Source organism: Ovis canadensis, chromosome 8 (genome assembly GCF_042477335.2).
Source record: "Ovis canadensis isolate MfBH-ARS-UI-01 breed Bighorn chromosome 8, ARS-UI_OviCan_v2, whole genome shotgun sequence".
NCBI classification, from domain to species: Eukaryota; Metazoa; Chordata; class Mammalia; order Artiodactyla; family Bovidae; genus Ovis; species Ovis canadensis.
Window position 1 is genome coordinate 88567550 of NC_091252.1, and position 14356 is coordinate 88581905.

At 39.3% G+C, this 14356-nt stretch overlaps 1 protein-coding gene across 1 annotated transcript in view; it reads right to left on the reverse strand.

The window, feature by feature from the left end:
* Window positions 1-14356, reverse strand: part of SYNE1 (spectrin repeat containing nuclear envelope protein 1) — a 495298-nt gene that overhangs the window by 221278 nt on the left and 259664 nt on the right. Inside the window, exons 69-75 of the mRNA XM_069598737.1 lie at window positions 13875-14201; window positions 12327-12479; window positions 11525-11692; window positions 8420-8596; window positions 6292-6438; window positions 1897-2022; window positions 330-506 (exon numbers count right to left, since the gene is read on the reverse strand). Of these exons, the coding sequence (XP_069454838.1) occupies window positions 330-506; window positions 1897-2022; window positions 6292-6438; window positions 8420-8596; window positions 11525-11692; window positions 12327-12479; window positions 13875-14201 (1275 nt within the window). The remainder of the gene's footprint in view (window positions 1-329; window positions 507-1896; window positions 2023-6291; window positions 6439-8419; window positions 8597-11524; window positions 11693-12326; window positions 12480-13874; window positions 14202-14356) is intronic.

A 14356-nucleotide genomic window follows, 5' to 3' on the forward strand; every position in this document is an offset into this window, starting at 1 on the left:
TTACAGTTCTACAGCTTTAGCAATTTTTGTGATGAGAAGCTAATAAATAGTAAGGCTCTGTGTTTGTTTAATGATACAGCCTTCTGGTTCTGCCAGCTGAATTATAGTTGCTTTGTTCATAAACAAGCTACAGAGTGAACGTTCTTCAAAGCAAGTAGCCAACGGGAGCTCCAAAAAATATCTGAATGTTGACTTTCTGATTTGTACTCTTCTGGTACCAAATGAAAGTGGTTCTGATTCTGTCTTATTCTTTAACTATGTGTATGGATTGGCTGACACATACCCATGCTGGTTGCCTCTGTTTCCCCTGGAGACACATGAATTCCTACCTTTACTTGAGACACCATGTTCTGTGCGATGTTTAGCTCCAGTTCTGAGTGCCTCCTCTTCATATTCTGCAGCTGCTGATCGGCATCCTGGAGGTAACTCCAGAGCTCAGCCTTCATGTGCTTGATCTCCTCCCAGCCCTGAGTTAGGTTCTGTGCCTGGGCAAGCCTTTGTTCAATCTGGAGAAAACACAGAGGCAAAAGTCAGCGGCAACAGACAGAAACATTTATGTTCAGTGAATCAGCCTGTCCATGTACGCAGACCAACACTTGGGTACACACACAAACACACACACACACACACACACACACACACAGTGATAAATCTCCCCCAAATTATTTGCCCCAAGAAAAACAGATTTTATATTTTGGTTTTCTAAAGACTTTAAGTGTCAAAGACTTATGCCATATGATTTCAATCAGTACTGTGAGGCTTTAGAAGTTCTACCAATTTATTAGGTCAGAAGCTGCCCTGATGCTTTTTCACATTGGGCATTTCACAGATGTAGACACATCTGTTTGACAGACTCTGCACTGTGGTCTTGGGGTTAACTAGAAAAGACTTATATTGTTCTCTATCACACATTTGCTGACATCTCTTATAGAACACTGAGTAATTAATGTTTTGGATATATGTTTAGACCTACTTCACTGGTTTTTGAAATCATGCAACTTTTTTCAATAAATAATTTCTGTAAAAAATATAGAAGCTATATCATCTTTCTTAAAGATTTAAAAACAGACTTGCTCTGATAATATAGTAAAATATAAAAGTAAAAAAAATGCTATTTTAATTATTTATATTATAATGATTTATCTTAATTTCTTTTTTTCCTTTAGAATATTTTACTCTTCTGGAATATTTAATCAATTAAATACCAAAATCTTTTTTTTTTTTTTAATCCAAACACATTGAGTTGCAGAGATTAAGGCAGCAGCAGAAGGCACTTGACCTCTATGGTGCCATCTATCCGCTGCTCACAGGTACTGCTGATTCATCACAACCCTGTCCAAAGAGCCCAAATACAGCTTCAGGATCCTTATCAACACCACCCTCAGCCACTGCCGATGACTTAGAAGGATCATGACAGATGTTTGCTATCCTAAGAGAATGTAAGCGTCAGGAGTCTCTTTCATACTAAGTACGACCCTTTCATACACACTTTATATGACCCTTTCATACCCTTTCATACTTTCTTTAGGTCATACTTACTAAGTATGGAAAAATGATGGAAAAGAACAACAACAACAAAATGATCAGGAAAAAGAAGAAGAATGCTGATTGAAGAGAAAAGAGGAAAGAGGCACAAATGTTCAGCAGTTCAGTGGGACTAAATATTTCAGTTCCAATTCAGAGGCATCAGTATCAAAGTGTGCCTATTATTCTGTGACTCAGTTGAAATTCAATACATACTTATTATAATAACTGAAGGAGCATTATAGCAAGAATAACCTAAGGAGAATTTTTTTTCACATCTAATTTAACAGCAGCAGCAGCAGCAACATGCAAGCAAGAGAATATGATCAAAGAGACATATCCAATGTCACTTTTTTTTTTTTAACTTTTTACCATTTGTTCTGTTTGTTGAATGTCTTTTGCTGTGGTTTTCACTGAAGAGTTTGACAGGTCACACATGGAGCAAAGGAGATCTAGGTAGGTCCTTGCTTGTTCCTGCAAAGCTCTGAAGTGTTTGACCTCAAAAAAAAAAAAAATTGTCAGAGTGCAAGAGAGGCATGCTATATTTAGATAGCAAATATTTGTACATTTGCGTGTTTTGTTGACATTTCAAAAATAATCTTGCTATACTCAGTGTTTTTACCATGGCTATAAATGACACATAATAAGTACTCAAAAGAAAGCTTTCAAAGCACATTGGCAGGGAGCCATTTATCCACCAGCCATTTCTTATTCTAATTAGCCTGTAAGTTCTGGGAAAGGGGAACACCCAAGAAACGTCCACAATTGTTTCAGATTGTTCACATTCTAGCTTGTTTTCAGTTTCAGAGAATCAATAGACTATTCTGGTCTGTTTCTTAACACGTTTTTGCATATTCTGTAGACATAAAAGGTTATTGTGCATTTGTAGGTTTCACTGGAGTTTGGTGAAAATGCACATGGCTGGGCTCTTTCTCTCTGCAGAAAATTCACATCGTATCTTCCCTTTTCATAAGCCCAAGAAAGGCATCTCCAGGTGAACCCTTGATTTACACACAGAAACACAGAGAAATGGATTTCTTTGAAAATGTTTAGAGGCCCTGTGGGCTCTGTTTTAGATGCTAGGAACACAGCAGTCTCCAATATAAAACTGTTGCTCCAGTGGAGCTTATACGAGAAAGACAGATAATACATAAACACAGAAACAAATATGCATTGCCATGTTTAGTAGTGATAAAATAAACACCATGGAGTAAGGGAAGAGTTCAGTCCAGTTCAGTTCAGTTGTGTCTGACTCTTTGCAACCCCATGAACCGCAGCACACCAGGCCTCCCTGTCCATCACCAACTCCCGGAGTCCACCCAAACCCATGTCCATTGTGTCAGTGATGCCATCCAACCATCTCATCCTCTGTCGTCCCCTTCTCCTCCTGCCCTCCATCTTTCCCAGCATCAGGGTCTTTTCAAATGAGTCAGCTCTCAGCATCAAGTGGCCAAGGTAAGGGTAGGGAAGTATAATATAATGAAGAAGCACTGTTAATTTGGGATGAATGTATCCCCAAGACCTCTCTGAAAAAGAGTCTTGAGTTGTAGAGGGAGCAAGTCATGCCATGGGATAAGAGCATTCCAGGCAGTTGGAGGTGATGGGTGATGGCAAGTGCAAAGCTCCAGGCTAAAGCAGAGGGACCTAGGTAGGAGCAGAGTCTAAAAGGTAGGCAAGGGCCAAAGCATGGAGGACCTCATAGGGACACTGACCATACATCCCAATTTGCAGAGTTTATATTTTTATGCCTTCTCAACTGTGGCACTATTGACATCTGAAGACAAATCATTCTTTGCTGTGGGACTGTCCTGTGCATGGCAAGATGTTCAACAGCATCCCTGGCTGATACCAGGAACATCCCCACCAGTCATAGTTGTGACAACCAGAACTGTCTTCAGAGACTGTTTCAAATTTCCCATGGGCAACAAAACCACCTCTCCTTTTTGGTTGAGAACCACCAGTCTAATCTCAACTGCAACTATGAAAAGTGGCCTCCTTATTAGCAAATATTCAGTTTTGGAAAACAAATTGTTCAACCAAAGTATTCACTGACTGTAGTAAGAAATTTGGAATTTATTCTAAGTGTGATTGAAAGGTAGGCTTCCCAGGTGGTTTCAGTGGGTAAAGAATCTGCTTGCCAATGCGAGAGTTGTAAGTTCAAATAGTTTTATATTTGTACCCTTTCCTGGGTCAGGAAGATCCCCTGGAGGAGAGCAAGGCAACCTACTCCAATATTCTTGACTGGAGAATCCCATGGACAGAGGAGCTTGGTGGGTTACAGTCCACAGGGTCTCAAAGAGTTGGACACAATCGAAGCAACTGAACATGCACACATGTGATTGGAAGGTATTGGGAGAAATGATCCAACACAGGTTTAAAAAAACCATGCTTACTATGGAGTAAGGGGTGACAGGAGCAGTGAAGTAGGTGACCAGTTTTTAGGCTACTTTAGGCATCACATGAAAAGTGATGATGGCCTGATAGAAGGTGGTGGAGAGCAGACGTGGTGATAAGTGGTTACTACATCTTTGTGATAAATGGGGAAAGAGGTATAGACTGCAAGTTGTTTAGGATAAAGCTGACCTACAGAAACATTAGGTGATTCTCCAAAATCATAGTTAATAAGGCAGCCTAACTTTTTGATCTTTATCTTAGTGTCTTTTTCTCTGAGCTGTGTGGATTGCCCAGGCACATCATTCTCATGTAGATGTAATAAGCATAGATCAATTTCCCATTAAGTTAAAAGCAACACCTAAAGTTTTATTCATTATACAAATTGACTGGTATTTCACTTCCCGTTAGCATCATTAGCTGCTAACCTAAAGCACCCCACCGTGTACCTGTGACTCAGAGAACATTATCTGTCCCAAACAGCTTTTGGATATAAGAAGAGAACAAGATATCAGAATTTTTATTTTATAAATGTATTTACTTTTTTAAAAAAATAGTGATTTATTTTAAAATTTACAGAGTTGGCCTGATTCTAAAAGCATTGGAAGCAACTTGTTGATTGTCAATGACAAAACAGTTTCAGAAGATTTTTGCTAAAATCAACTTCAAGGGCAAATCTGATAGTGAAAGTGTTAGTAGCTCAGTCATGTCTGACTCTTTGCGACCCCATGGTCTGTAGCCTGCCAGGTTCCCCTGTCCATGTATTTCTCCAGGTAAGAATACTGGAGTGGGTTGCCATTCCCTTCTCCAGGGGATCTTCCCAACCCAAGGATCGAACCCAGGTCTCTCACATTGCAGGAAAATTCTTTACCATTTGAGCTACCTGGGAAGCCAAATCTAATAGGACTTTTTCTTATTCTCCCAAATTTACATGTCATGCCTTATGAAAACAAATGACATTCTTATGGAATTCAATCAGCCTGTCATTGACCAGTGGTAGTGGGGGCTATGTTATCATTACATATGTATTGAGTGTTTACCGTGTGGGAGGCCCTAGGGGGTACACAGTGCGTCTGGGACCATGACCAAAGTCAACTGCAGACTGTTGAAGCAGTTGATTTGGTGTTTCCAATACTTCTCATTCTCTTCTCTGGCTGTTTTCTCTAGAGGGCAGCCTATTTTGAGAAATAGTGCCGAAAGAGCAGGAAGCAGAAACCAAACTATACAGTCATTGCATCTGGGCCCCTAGAAGAATCAGTGTCTTCCTGTAATCATGGCTAATGCAGGGAGATGTAGAAACCTCCTGTTCTAGGAAAGGTTCATTGGATTAATACTATTTTACCCCCTCTCTTTTAATTCTTTTTTTGGGAACAAAGGAGAAAAATCAAGCTTTGGTCTGGATTGTTCTGAATAAACCACATTGGAAACAAATAGCCATAAGACAATAAATGGCCTAAGAAACTCACAATCTAATGAAAAGGCAGAATGCAGACAATTTTTAATTCATTTCTTGATTCAAGAAAAGTCTAGATTTGTTCGTCCAGATTCTGTCTATATTTGTCCAGATTCTATTCTTTACCAGGTATAATAGGTGCACTTCTGTGAACCATTTCATGACTTAAATAATGTAAATTATTTAAGCCAAAAGGCATACTTTGGGGGGCATATAAACTGAACACATTTTCTTTGTGAACTAAATGAACAAGCATATTATTTTAATCTCAGTTTGAGGTAAAAAATCAAATTTTTACTATTATTTCATATCTGGCAGCAATAACCTTTATAATTAAATACCTTTGAAATATTTTCTTTGAACCACATAGAAAAGTTGCTTAGTTCAAAAGTTTTAAAGACATATCTCAAATATTCTGATGAAATCTCAGCAGCAACGTTTTAAGCATGTAGATGTCAAATTAATATGCCACAGAATCCTTTACATGACAATATTTCATTCAGCATTCATCTGATAATTAATAAGCTACTTGTTCTGTGCCAAAAAAGGTGGAAAGGCTAATTTTGCTTTTCTGTTAGCAAATCAGGTACATTATGGCATGGCATTTGAATTTCTTCATAACCTTCCATCCTATAATCACTTAGGACATTAAGGCACAGATAAATTCAACGGTTTATCCATGGTGACCCTACTGAGTAGGTACTAGAAGCAATCTTTTGGCCATAGTGCCCATGCTCTATTTATTCTACCAGATTGATCCTTAGTTGTGTGTTCATCTTCCTGGCTAGAATGTGAACTTGACTAGGATCAAGCTCAGATCTTATTTATATTTTGATATTCAGCACAATTTGCACATAACAAGTATTTAACATGTTTCCATCAAATGAATGAATCATAGTGCAATATAAACTTTCAGGAACTACCTGCTTGACAGCTTCTGCCCTGCTAAGAGGGGGATTCACGCTTGGCTTTAAATCTGGCTGTACTGCAGAAAGCCAGGCCTGGCACTGCTGAAGGGTGTCTTGTCGACTAACGTGCTTCTGAAGTTCATGTTCCAAACTCTGGTACACCTGAGACAGAACAGTCATGCTGCAGTTGTGAGAGCTGTTTTATACTGCTGTAAATATCAGTAGAAGCAAATGAAACAAATCCACCATAAATGGGTCCCCGTTCACCACGCTCCCTGACATCAGACACACATCGACGGAGTTTGCATATGTTCCAAAACGTTGCAAAGCACGTGGGCCATGCCCCAGTTTCTAACTTCTCAACCCATGCATTACAACACTAATATCCTGATTATGGAAAGAGAAGCTGGGAAGGGTTGATATAACAGTAGAAATGTGTTAGAATGTATAGAATCTTTGAAGTAAATTGGTCAAACCTAAACCAAAAGCTTTTTCAGCTTCTCCGGATTGTATAAAGTTGCCCTTTTTGTTTAAATGAGGAACTAAAAGTAACAATAAACTGCCAGTTTACGAAAAGATAATCAATATCTCTCAGCTGAAATGCTTCCTCTTTAGGGGTAGGGTAAATTGGAACTAAATTATAACACAGGAGAGGGAAGAGTTTGATGCCCTCATTTCATTCAGAAGCAATATTCCAGGACAACAATAACCCAGAATAATCCAAAATAATATATCCAGAAAAATCCAACATTTTCTAATATGTCATTTCAATTAATAGTTCCTCAACCAGCCAAACAATTTTTATTTTATCCATAAAGACATGTTGAGAAACTATTACATGTTTCCTTGAAACCAAGGTAAACGTACCTATGATGGTTTTTTGAGCAAGTTACTCATCAAAAAAAAAAAAAAAAAAAGGAAAGAAAAGAATATGAGAATATGAGGTTATGAGGTTAGACTGACTTTTCTTTGGTTATTGAGACAACAGAAGGAATAACTGAATTCTGCTTTTCTCTTTCATTTATTAATCACTTTATCTGCTATCGGGAATATCCCTTATTTTTATTTCAAGGAGAACGAAAAAGAAAAAGGTGTTTTGTTTTCTTTAACAGTTTTGCAAACTTAAATTTAAGGTTCTGACTCTGTTCTTAGAATTTCATCTGCTTTTTAAACTTTTATTTCTAAAATATGCTTGTCTTTCAAACATATACCACCTTTAAAAAAAATTAAGCTATATCCCTAACGCACAAAAAAAGCCTGCTACAAAGATGGTATTCAATAAATCTCTGTTGAGTGAGTGAATGAATGAGCTCACCAGAAAGTTTCATGATGCCATTTTCCTTGTCTCATTCTCCCTTTCCCCTTCATCATCTTCTGTAGTTATTGTTAGATTCCTTTATCCCTCTTTTTTTTTAATAAACAGTTTGAAAGTGAATTTTCCAAGTCTAGGGATCAACTAATATCCTGCATTTTTCAAGTATCATAATGAACACAAATAGGTTTCCCTGTGTCACTTATATTTTTCCAGTTCTTACTCAATAGCCCAGCGACAAAAATACATGGATTTTTCTCAGTGTCATTTATAGATTCTAGAATAAGAAGAAGTAATCCACTAATTTTACTTAGTTGCTGTTAAAAAAGGCAATTCTTATGTATCTTAGACTTATATCTATAACATTAATGATTTCATTTTATTGGAAGAATACCCACTGAAGTATACTTCAAAATTGGTGCTTTCTTCTTTTCTCAATTTCTATATGAATACACAGAAATACTGAATTAGAGTAGAACCTGGGTTACAGAGGGTTAAAAAGAAAATAATTATTGTGAGACATACAGAACACACTTATTTTGGTGTTATAGAAAAAATGGCAAATTAGAAGTATTGACGGTGTGCAAATAAAAACAAGCAAAGTTAAAATTTTTTTCATAATCAATTCATGGAATAAAGGGATTGCGTAAAACCAAATATCTGAAATTCACTACTTCATCACATTAATCGAATATATGTTATTTCTGTGTACACATAGACTGGGAAATCTATCCAAAGGGTGAAGCATAAAAACTATTTCAAAAAGCCTTCAGCCTGCACAGCCTTTCTCCTTAATTCTTTATCATTCTAGAACGTTCCGGCAGTACTTACCCTCTGGGCTGTACTGCAGATGGCTGAATAACTGTCCTTTGTGCCCTGCAGGTGAGCGTGTACGTTTTGTTTAAGTTTCGCTTGAAGGTGATCTGCACATTGGCTGATCAAATTGTCACCTTTAGTTTTAAGGTCGTTCAAACGGTCTTCAAAACCAGCAATTTCTTCCATCATTGCCTTCAAAAATGAAACAAATACGCAGTTCTCATTATTCCATTTTTAGTCTTTAAATATTCTATTCACCAAACAGAAAGTTTAAGATCAATTATCTCACTGTTTAATATGTTTTTAAAGGAGTTTTGCAATTTGTCTTGGTATCAACGCAATGAAATAAATGTCTCGGTGTCTTCATATCAAATTAAATTAAAAAATGTATACTTTCAGGGATCCTCCAATAACGGACTAAGTTACACAGAATGATGAAGTAACCTTTAAGAGTGAATTCATAAGATTGACTTCAGTTAGAGATCTGCTCTATGGAAATATTACCAGTGAAAAGGATGTCCATACATTTTTCAACTCTAAAAATTATAATTCTGGTATAAATTATATCTGTGTGTTGTGCTTAGTCGCTCAGTCATGTCTGACACTTTGCAGCCCGCTAGCTCCTCTGTCCATGGGGATTCTCTAGGCAAGATACTGGAGTGGGTTGCCATGCCCTCCTCCAGGAGCTTTTCCCAACCCAGATATTGAAACCAGTTCTTCAGCATTGCAGGAAGATTCTCTACTGTCTGAACCACCAGGGAAGTTCTAATTTATGTCTGCTGCTGCTGCTGCTAAGTCGCTTCAGTCGTGTCCGACTCTGTGACCCCATAGACGGCAGCCAGCAAGGCCCCCCTAGCCCTGGAATTCTCCAGGCAAGAACACTGGAGTGGGTTGCCATTTCCTTTTCCGATACATGAAAGTAAAAAGTGAAAGTGAAGTCGCTCAGTCGTGTCCAACTCTTCGCGACCCCATGGACTGCAGCCTACCAGGCTCCTCCATCCATGGGATTTTCCAGGCAAGAGTACTGGAATGGGGTGCCATTGCCTTCTCCAAATTTATGTCCAAAATAGCCTAATTATATTTTAATTTAATTAACTAATGTCTAATTTATCTAATAATATGATACCTAATTTATGTAATAGCTTAATGTCTAAACTGTGTAAGATCTAATTTACATCTAATATTTATATTGATAAAAGTAAAAACAACATTTACCACTTAACATTTATTAAGTACCGATAGCCCAGGGACTGTATATAAGCCCTGATAAATATTTATTATTATTGTTGTTTTACAGATGAGGAGACTGAGGCACAGAGAGATTATAAAATGTATTCAAGGTCACACAGGTAGTAAATGGCAGAGTCCTGGCTTTGGACCCGTTTCTGTCTGACTCCAGCTCACACGCTATTCCTGCCTCTGTTCTCTAGTGAGCTTTCTCAGAGATCACTTAGAGAGGGAGACCCAACTTTCTCAAGTCAGGTACTAACTTCCTTACTGCAATACAATGCTAGTGACTAGAGACACATTGCAACACAAAGTTTCCTAGGCTGACACATTGATATCTAAGGGAAACCATGGTCCTCCAGCAGTGCAGGGCTCATCACTATTTCCCCCAGTGGTGTGGGGTTAACAGTTATTATACATGCCATATTGAAAAGAACCAATTTATCTTCAAGCTGGAATGGAACCACTGCATCATGTGGTTACTGTGGCTATTTCAGTTCAGTTCAGTTCAGTCGCTCAGTCGTGTCCGACTCTTTGCGACCCCATGAATCGCAGCACGCCAGGCCTCCCTGTCCATCACCAACTCCCAGAGTTCACTCAGACTCATGTCCATCGAGTCAGTGATGCCATCCAGCCATCTCATCCTCTGTCGTCCCCTTCTCCTCCTGCCCTCAATCCCTCCCAGCATCAGAATCTTTTCCAGTGAGTCAACTCTTCACATGAGGTGGCCAAAGTACTGGAGTTTCAGCTTTAGCATCATTCCTTCCAAAGAAATCCCAGGGCTGATCTCCTTCAGAAAGGACTGATTGGGTCTCCTTACTCAGTACCAAATGGACTATATTATATTATTACTTTTCTGTTTGGATTTGCTAAATAAAATGTTCTCTTACAGATCTTGAAACCTGGAATGGTTAACTGGTTTTCCTAAGACACAGTGGTAGATGTTGATCAGATTACAACCAAAATTCAGTTTCCTATTCAGTTCAGTTCAGTTCAGTTGCTCAGTCGTGTCTGACTCTTTGCGATCCCATGAATCGCAGCATGCCAGGCCTCCCTGTCCATCACCAACTCCCGGAGTTCACTTAGACTCACATCCATCGAGTCAGTGAAGCCATCCAGCCATCTCATCCTCCGTCGTCCCCTTCTCCTCCTGCCACCAATCCCTCCCAGCATTAGAGTCTTTTCCAATGAGTCAGCTCTTCGCATGAGGTGGCCAAAGTACTGGAGTTCCAGCTTTAGCATCATGTTTCCCATTAAGCTTACCAAAATAGCTTCATAAAGTTGTGAGCATATGATATCTGTCATTTGGCACATATGATTACTAAAAAATACATATTAATAAAGATATAAACATCACATAACGGTACTGTACTTTGTGGTCTACAAAAGACTTTCAGATATGTTATCTTCTCTGATGACCACAGTGGCTATGTAATGGGACTGATGTCATTATCATCCTTTACAGAAGAGAAAAAGGAGGCTCAGAGAGGCTATGTCCCCCTATCTAGCAAGAAGAGACTTTGGCTAGAATTTAGACTCTTTGATTACTATTTCTGTATCCTATCTTTGGCTGTACTTTTCTAGAATAAAGATAATTTATCTGATAAATTACTCCATATAGATTACATTCTGAAATTTAAAAAAACAACAACAACTATTAGCTGGGAAATATGCTACAACGTGTTCAGAAGTTGAATGCCAGGATTCAGCTGTTGTCGAGTCACTTAAATATTAAATTGAACTGTTCTCAACTATCAGGCATTCTTGGGACTCAGACCTGAGTCTTTAAGTACAGTCATTATGATCCAGAGATTACCCCCGCCCCCCAACACACACACGGCGTGCCTGTCAAAGCCGCCCTGTGTTCTTCAGCTCCTTAGAGATCAGGCCTACCTTGTGGCGGGCCAGTTGCTGGGTAATTGTCTCAAGGCTGCTTGTCTCCATGAGGTCGGGCGCCACCAGCCTTCCTGACATTTGCAGCAGCCACTTTTCCACTTCTTGGAGCTCACTGTTGTAATCTTCGTGGTCTTTGACTTTCGCCTCAAGACTGCGGACATGCTCCTGTGAAGCCAGGTGCCTGTTAGAAGTGACTTTCCAGCCAAAAATCTACTCAAAACTTTAACATTTAAAAAATCCCAGGGCAACTCATAGAGTAGGTAGACTTACACACATCAGAAAGTCACTACACACACACAGACACACACACGCACACATACACGCACACACACATACACGCACACACACGCACACAGACACACACACACACGCACGCACGCACGCACACACACGCACACACACACAGACACGCACACACACAGACACGCACACACACACAGACACACACGCACACACACTCACACAGACACATATGCACACACACGCACACACACTCACACAGACACATACGCACACACGCACACACACTCACACAGACACATACGCACACACACAGACACACAGACACACAGACACACAGACACACACACACACACAGACACACAGACACACACACACACACAGACACACACACACACACACACACACAGAGTTGCTACTCCATTTAAAAATGCCCACCTGAATGAAAAGGAAAAATACTGACCCATACCAGTGCTACATTTTCTGACAGATAAAATGGAGGCAAGACTCCCTCGGTGGAAAACACCACAGTTTTCTTCTGCTTCTGATCTTTCCATACCTTTGCTGCACTGCAGAGATCCTGGTAATCACTTTGAAGCTGATCGATTTTGTCCTTTAAAGTAACATCTTGCACCAGCTCCAAGAGGGCTTCACCTTTCTCTCTCACCGACTTTACTGATGGTTCGTGGGACAGCACTGTTTGTTGAAGTGACTTGAATTACAAAGGAAAAAATAAGAGCCAGCTCATTCATGTGATCAAGGAGAATACAGACACATGCATTGCCATATATAAGATAATCTATCTCAAACAAAGATCTGATATATATTTTGTAAATCAATAAATGTAAAACAATAAAAAGAAAATGACTTTTATGGCTAATACAGTTTTTTTCAGAGTAAAAGTAACACATCGAATAGTCCTCACACGTGCAGAGAGAAGTATAGAAAATAATTGTGTTTGGCTGAATTTGACATAATGCATCTTGCTGGCTTCCACCTCATTCCTTTCTGCAGAGAAATAAATCTTAATGCTATATGAAGGGAGAGAGGTGTTATCTTTTGATTTTGGATCGTAAAGTCAATTGTAGCTTGACTTGGATGTGACGTTTGGGAGACAAATTCCAGTTGCAACGTTGCTGTGACAGCCTTAAAGTGCTATTTAAATATATCAAGAACTCAGGGAGAAAAAAAAAAGGAGAAGCAGTCGTGCTTCTTATGTTACAGTTTCAAAGACACACTGTCAGGCTTGGCAAAAAAACCAAGGGCAGGAATAGACATATTGGCTGGAGGAGGAAAAAGCTTCCACCAGGAAAAGCTTTGAGGTAATTCTCAAAGACCATTGCTAAATAATTTGGGTCAAATTTTAAAAGCAGACTATTCCATGTATAAGCTTTAATAATTATTTCACAAATTTGAGCAGGTGAAAATTTATATCTATAGCATGTACAGCAATATCTATATCATCATTTATTTTTTCAAAAATTAATTTCTAAAATGTTTTACCTACAGTTGGTTAATTAGAATTTATTTTCTTAGGAGTATGAAGTCTCATTTGGAATTTACCATAGATCTGCTTATAGGATTTCTGTACCAAAAGATGAAGGAGAGACTCTAGATGAAACAGAAAATCTATAGGTGTGAGATCCTGATGCCAGAAAGTTTATCTGAAGGATCCATGTACCTGGATCACACTGTCAGAACAGATCTCCATCCACTGATACAACCTTTGACTATCAGACAAACATAGTACCTGAACAGAAAAATAAGTCTGACGAAGTGTATGTGCTTAGTTGCTTCAGTCGTGTCCAACTCTTGGCGACCCTATGGACTGTAGCCTGTCAGGCTCCTCTGTCTATGGGATTCTCCAGGCAAGAATACTAGAGTGGGTTGTTGTGCCCTTCTCCAGGGGATCTTCTCGACCCAGGGATTGAATGTGTGTTGCTTATGTCTCCTGCATTGGCAGACAGCTTCCTGCCCCCAACCAGTAGAACAGGCATGCTAAGGACCTCTCCCAGTACCCACTAAGGGTGACACACACCAGAAATCACGTGCCTCCTGTTCAGTCCTACGTGACCTCCTCACGCATCTGTCAGTAATGACACACTACCTTGTATTTAGATAACTGAGCTTTTTTCTCATATAACTCCATTTTGGGTTCTTCAGGACCATGTAGAATATCTCGGTATTCTGCTATCCACTGAGTTAGTGCTTTGTATTTATCCGAGAATTCCTTTGTCAAATGAAGGCCTTTCTCCAGGGTCATGTGCTCCTTCCGCACAGTGCCGGTCAGTTCCTTCAACTGCTCCATGTGGTCATGGATCTCTTTTCTTAACGTCTCTGCCTCACCATCTTCCAAGTATTTAAGAGCCCTCTCGCCTTTCTCTCGGGTTGATTTGAGCAAGCTCTGGCCTTTCTCCATGTCTTTCAGCAAACCCTGAGAAAGAATGGGAAGAAATGTAATACAGACAAACAAATAAACAAATTCAAATTGGTTGGCATTATGCCCATCCTTTTAAAGAAAAGCCTTGCAAGTCCCATTCTTGAGTTCACCAGTTTCCCCTTACCATATGTTTTTGAAGTTTATAAACA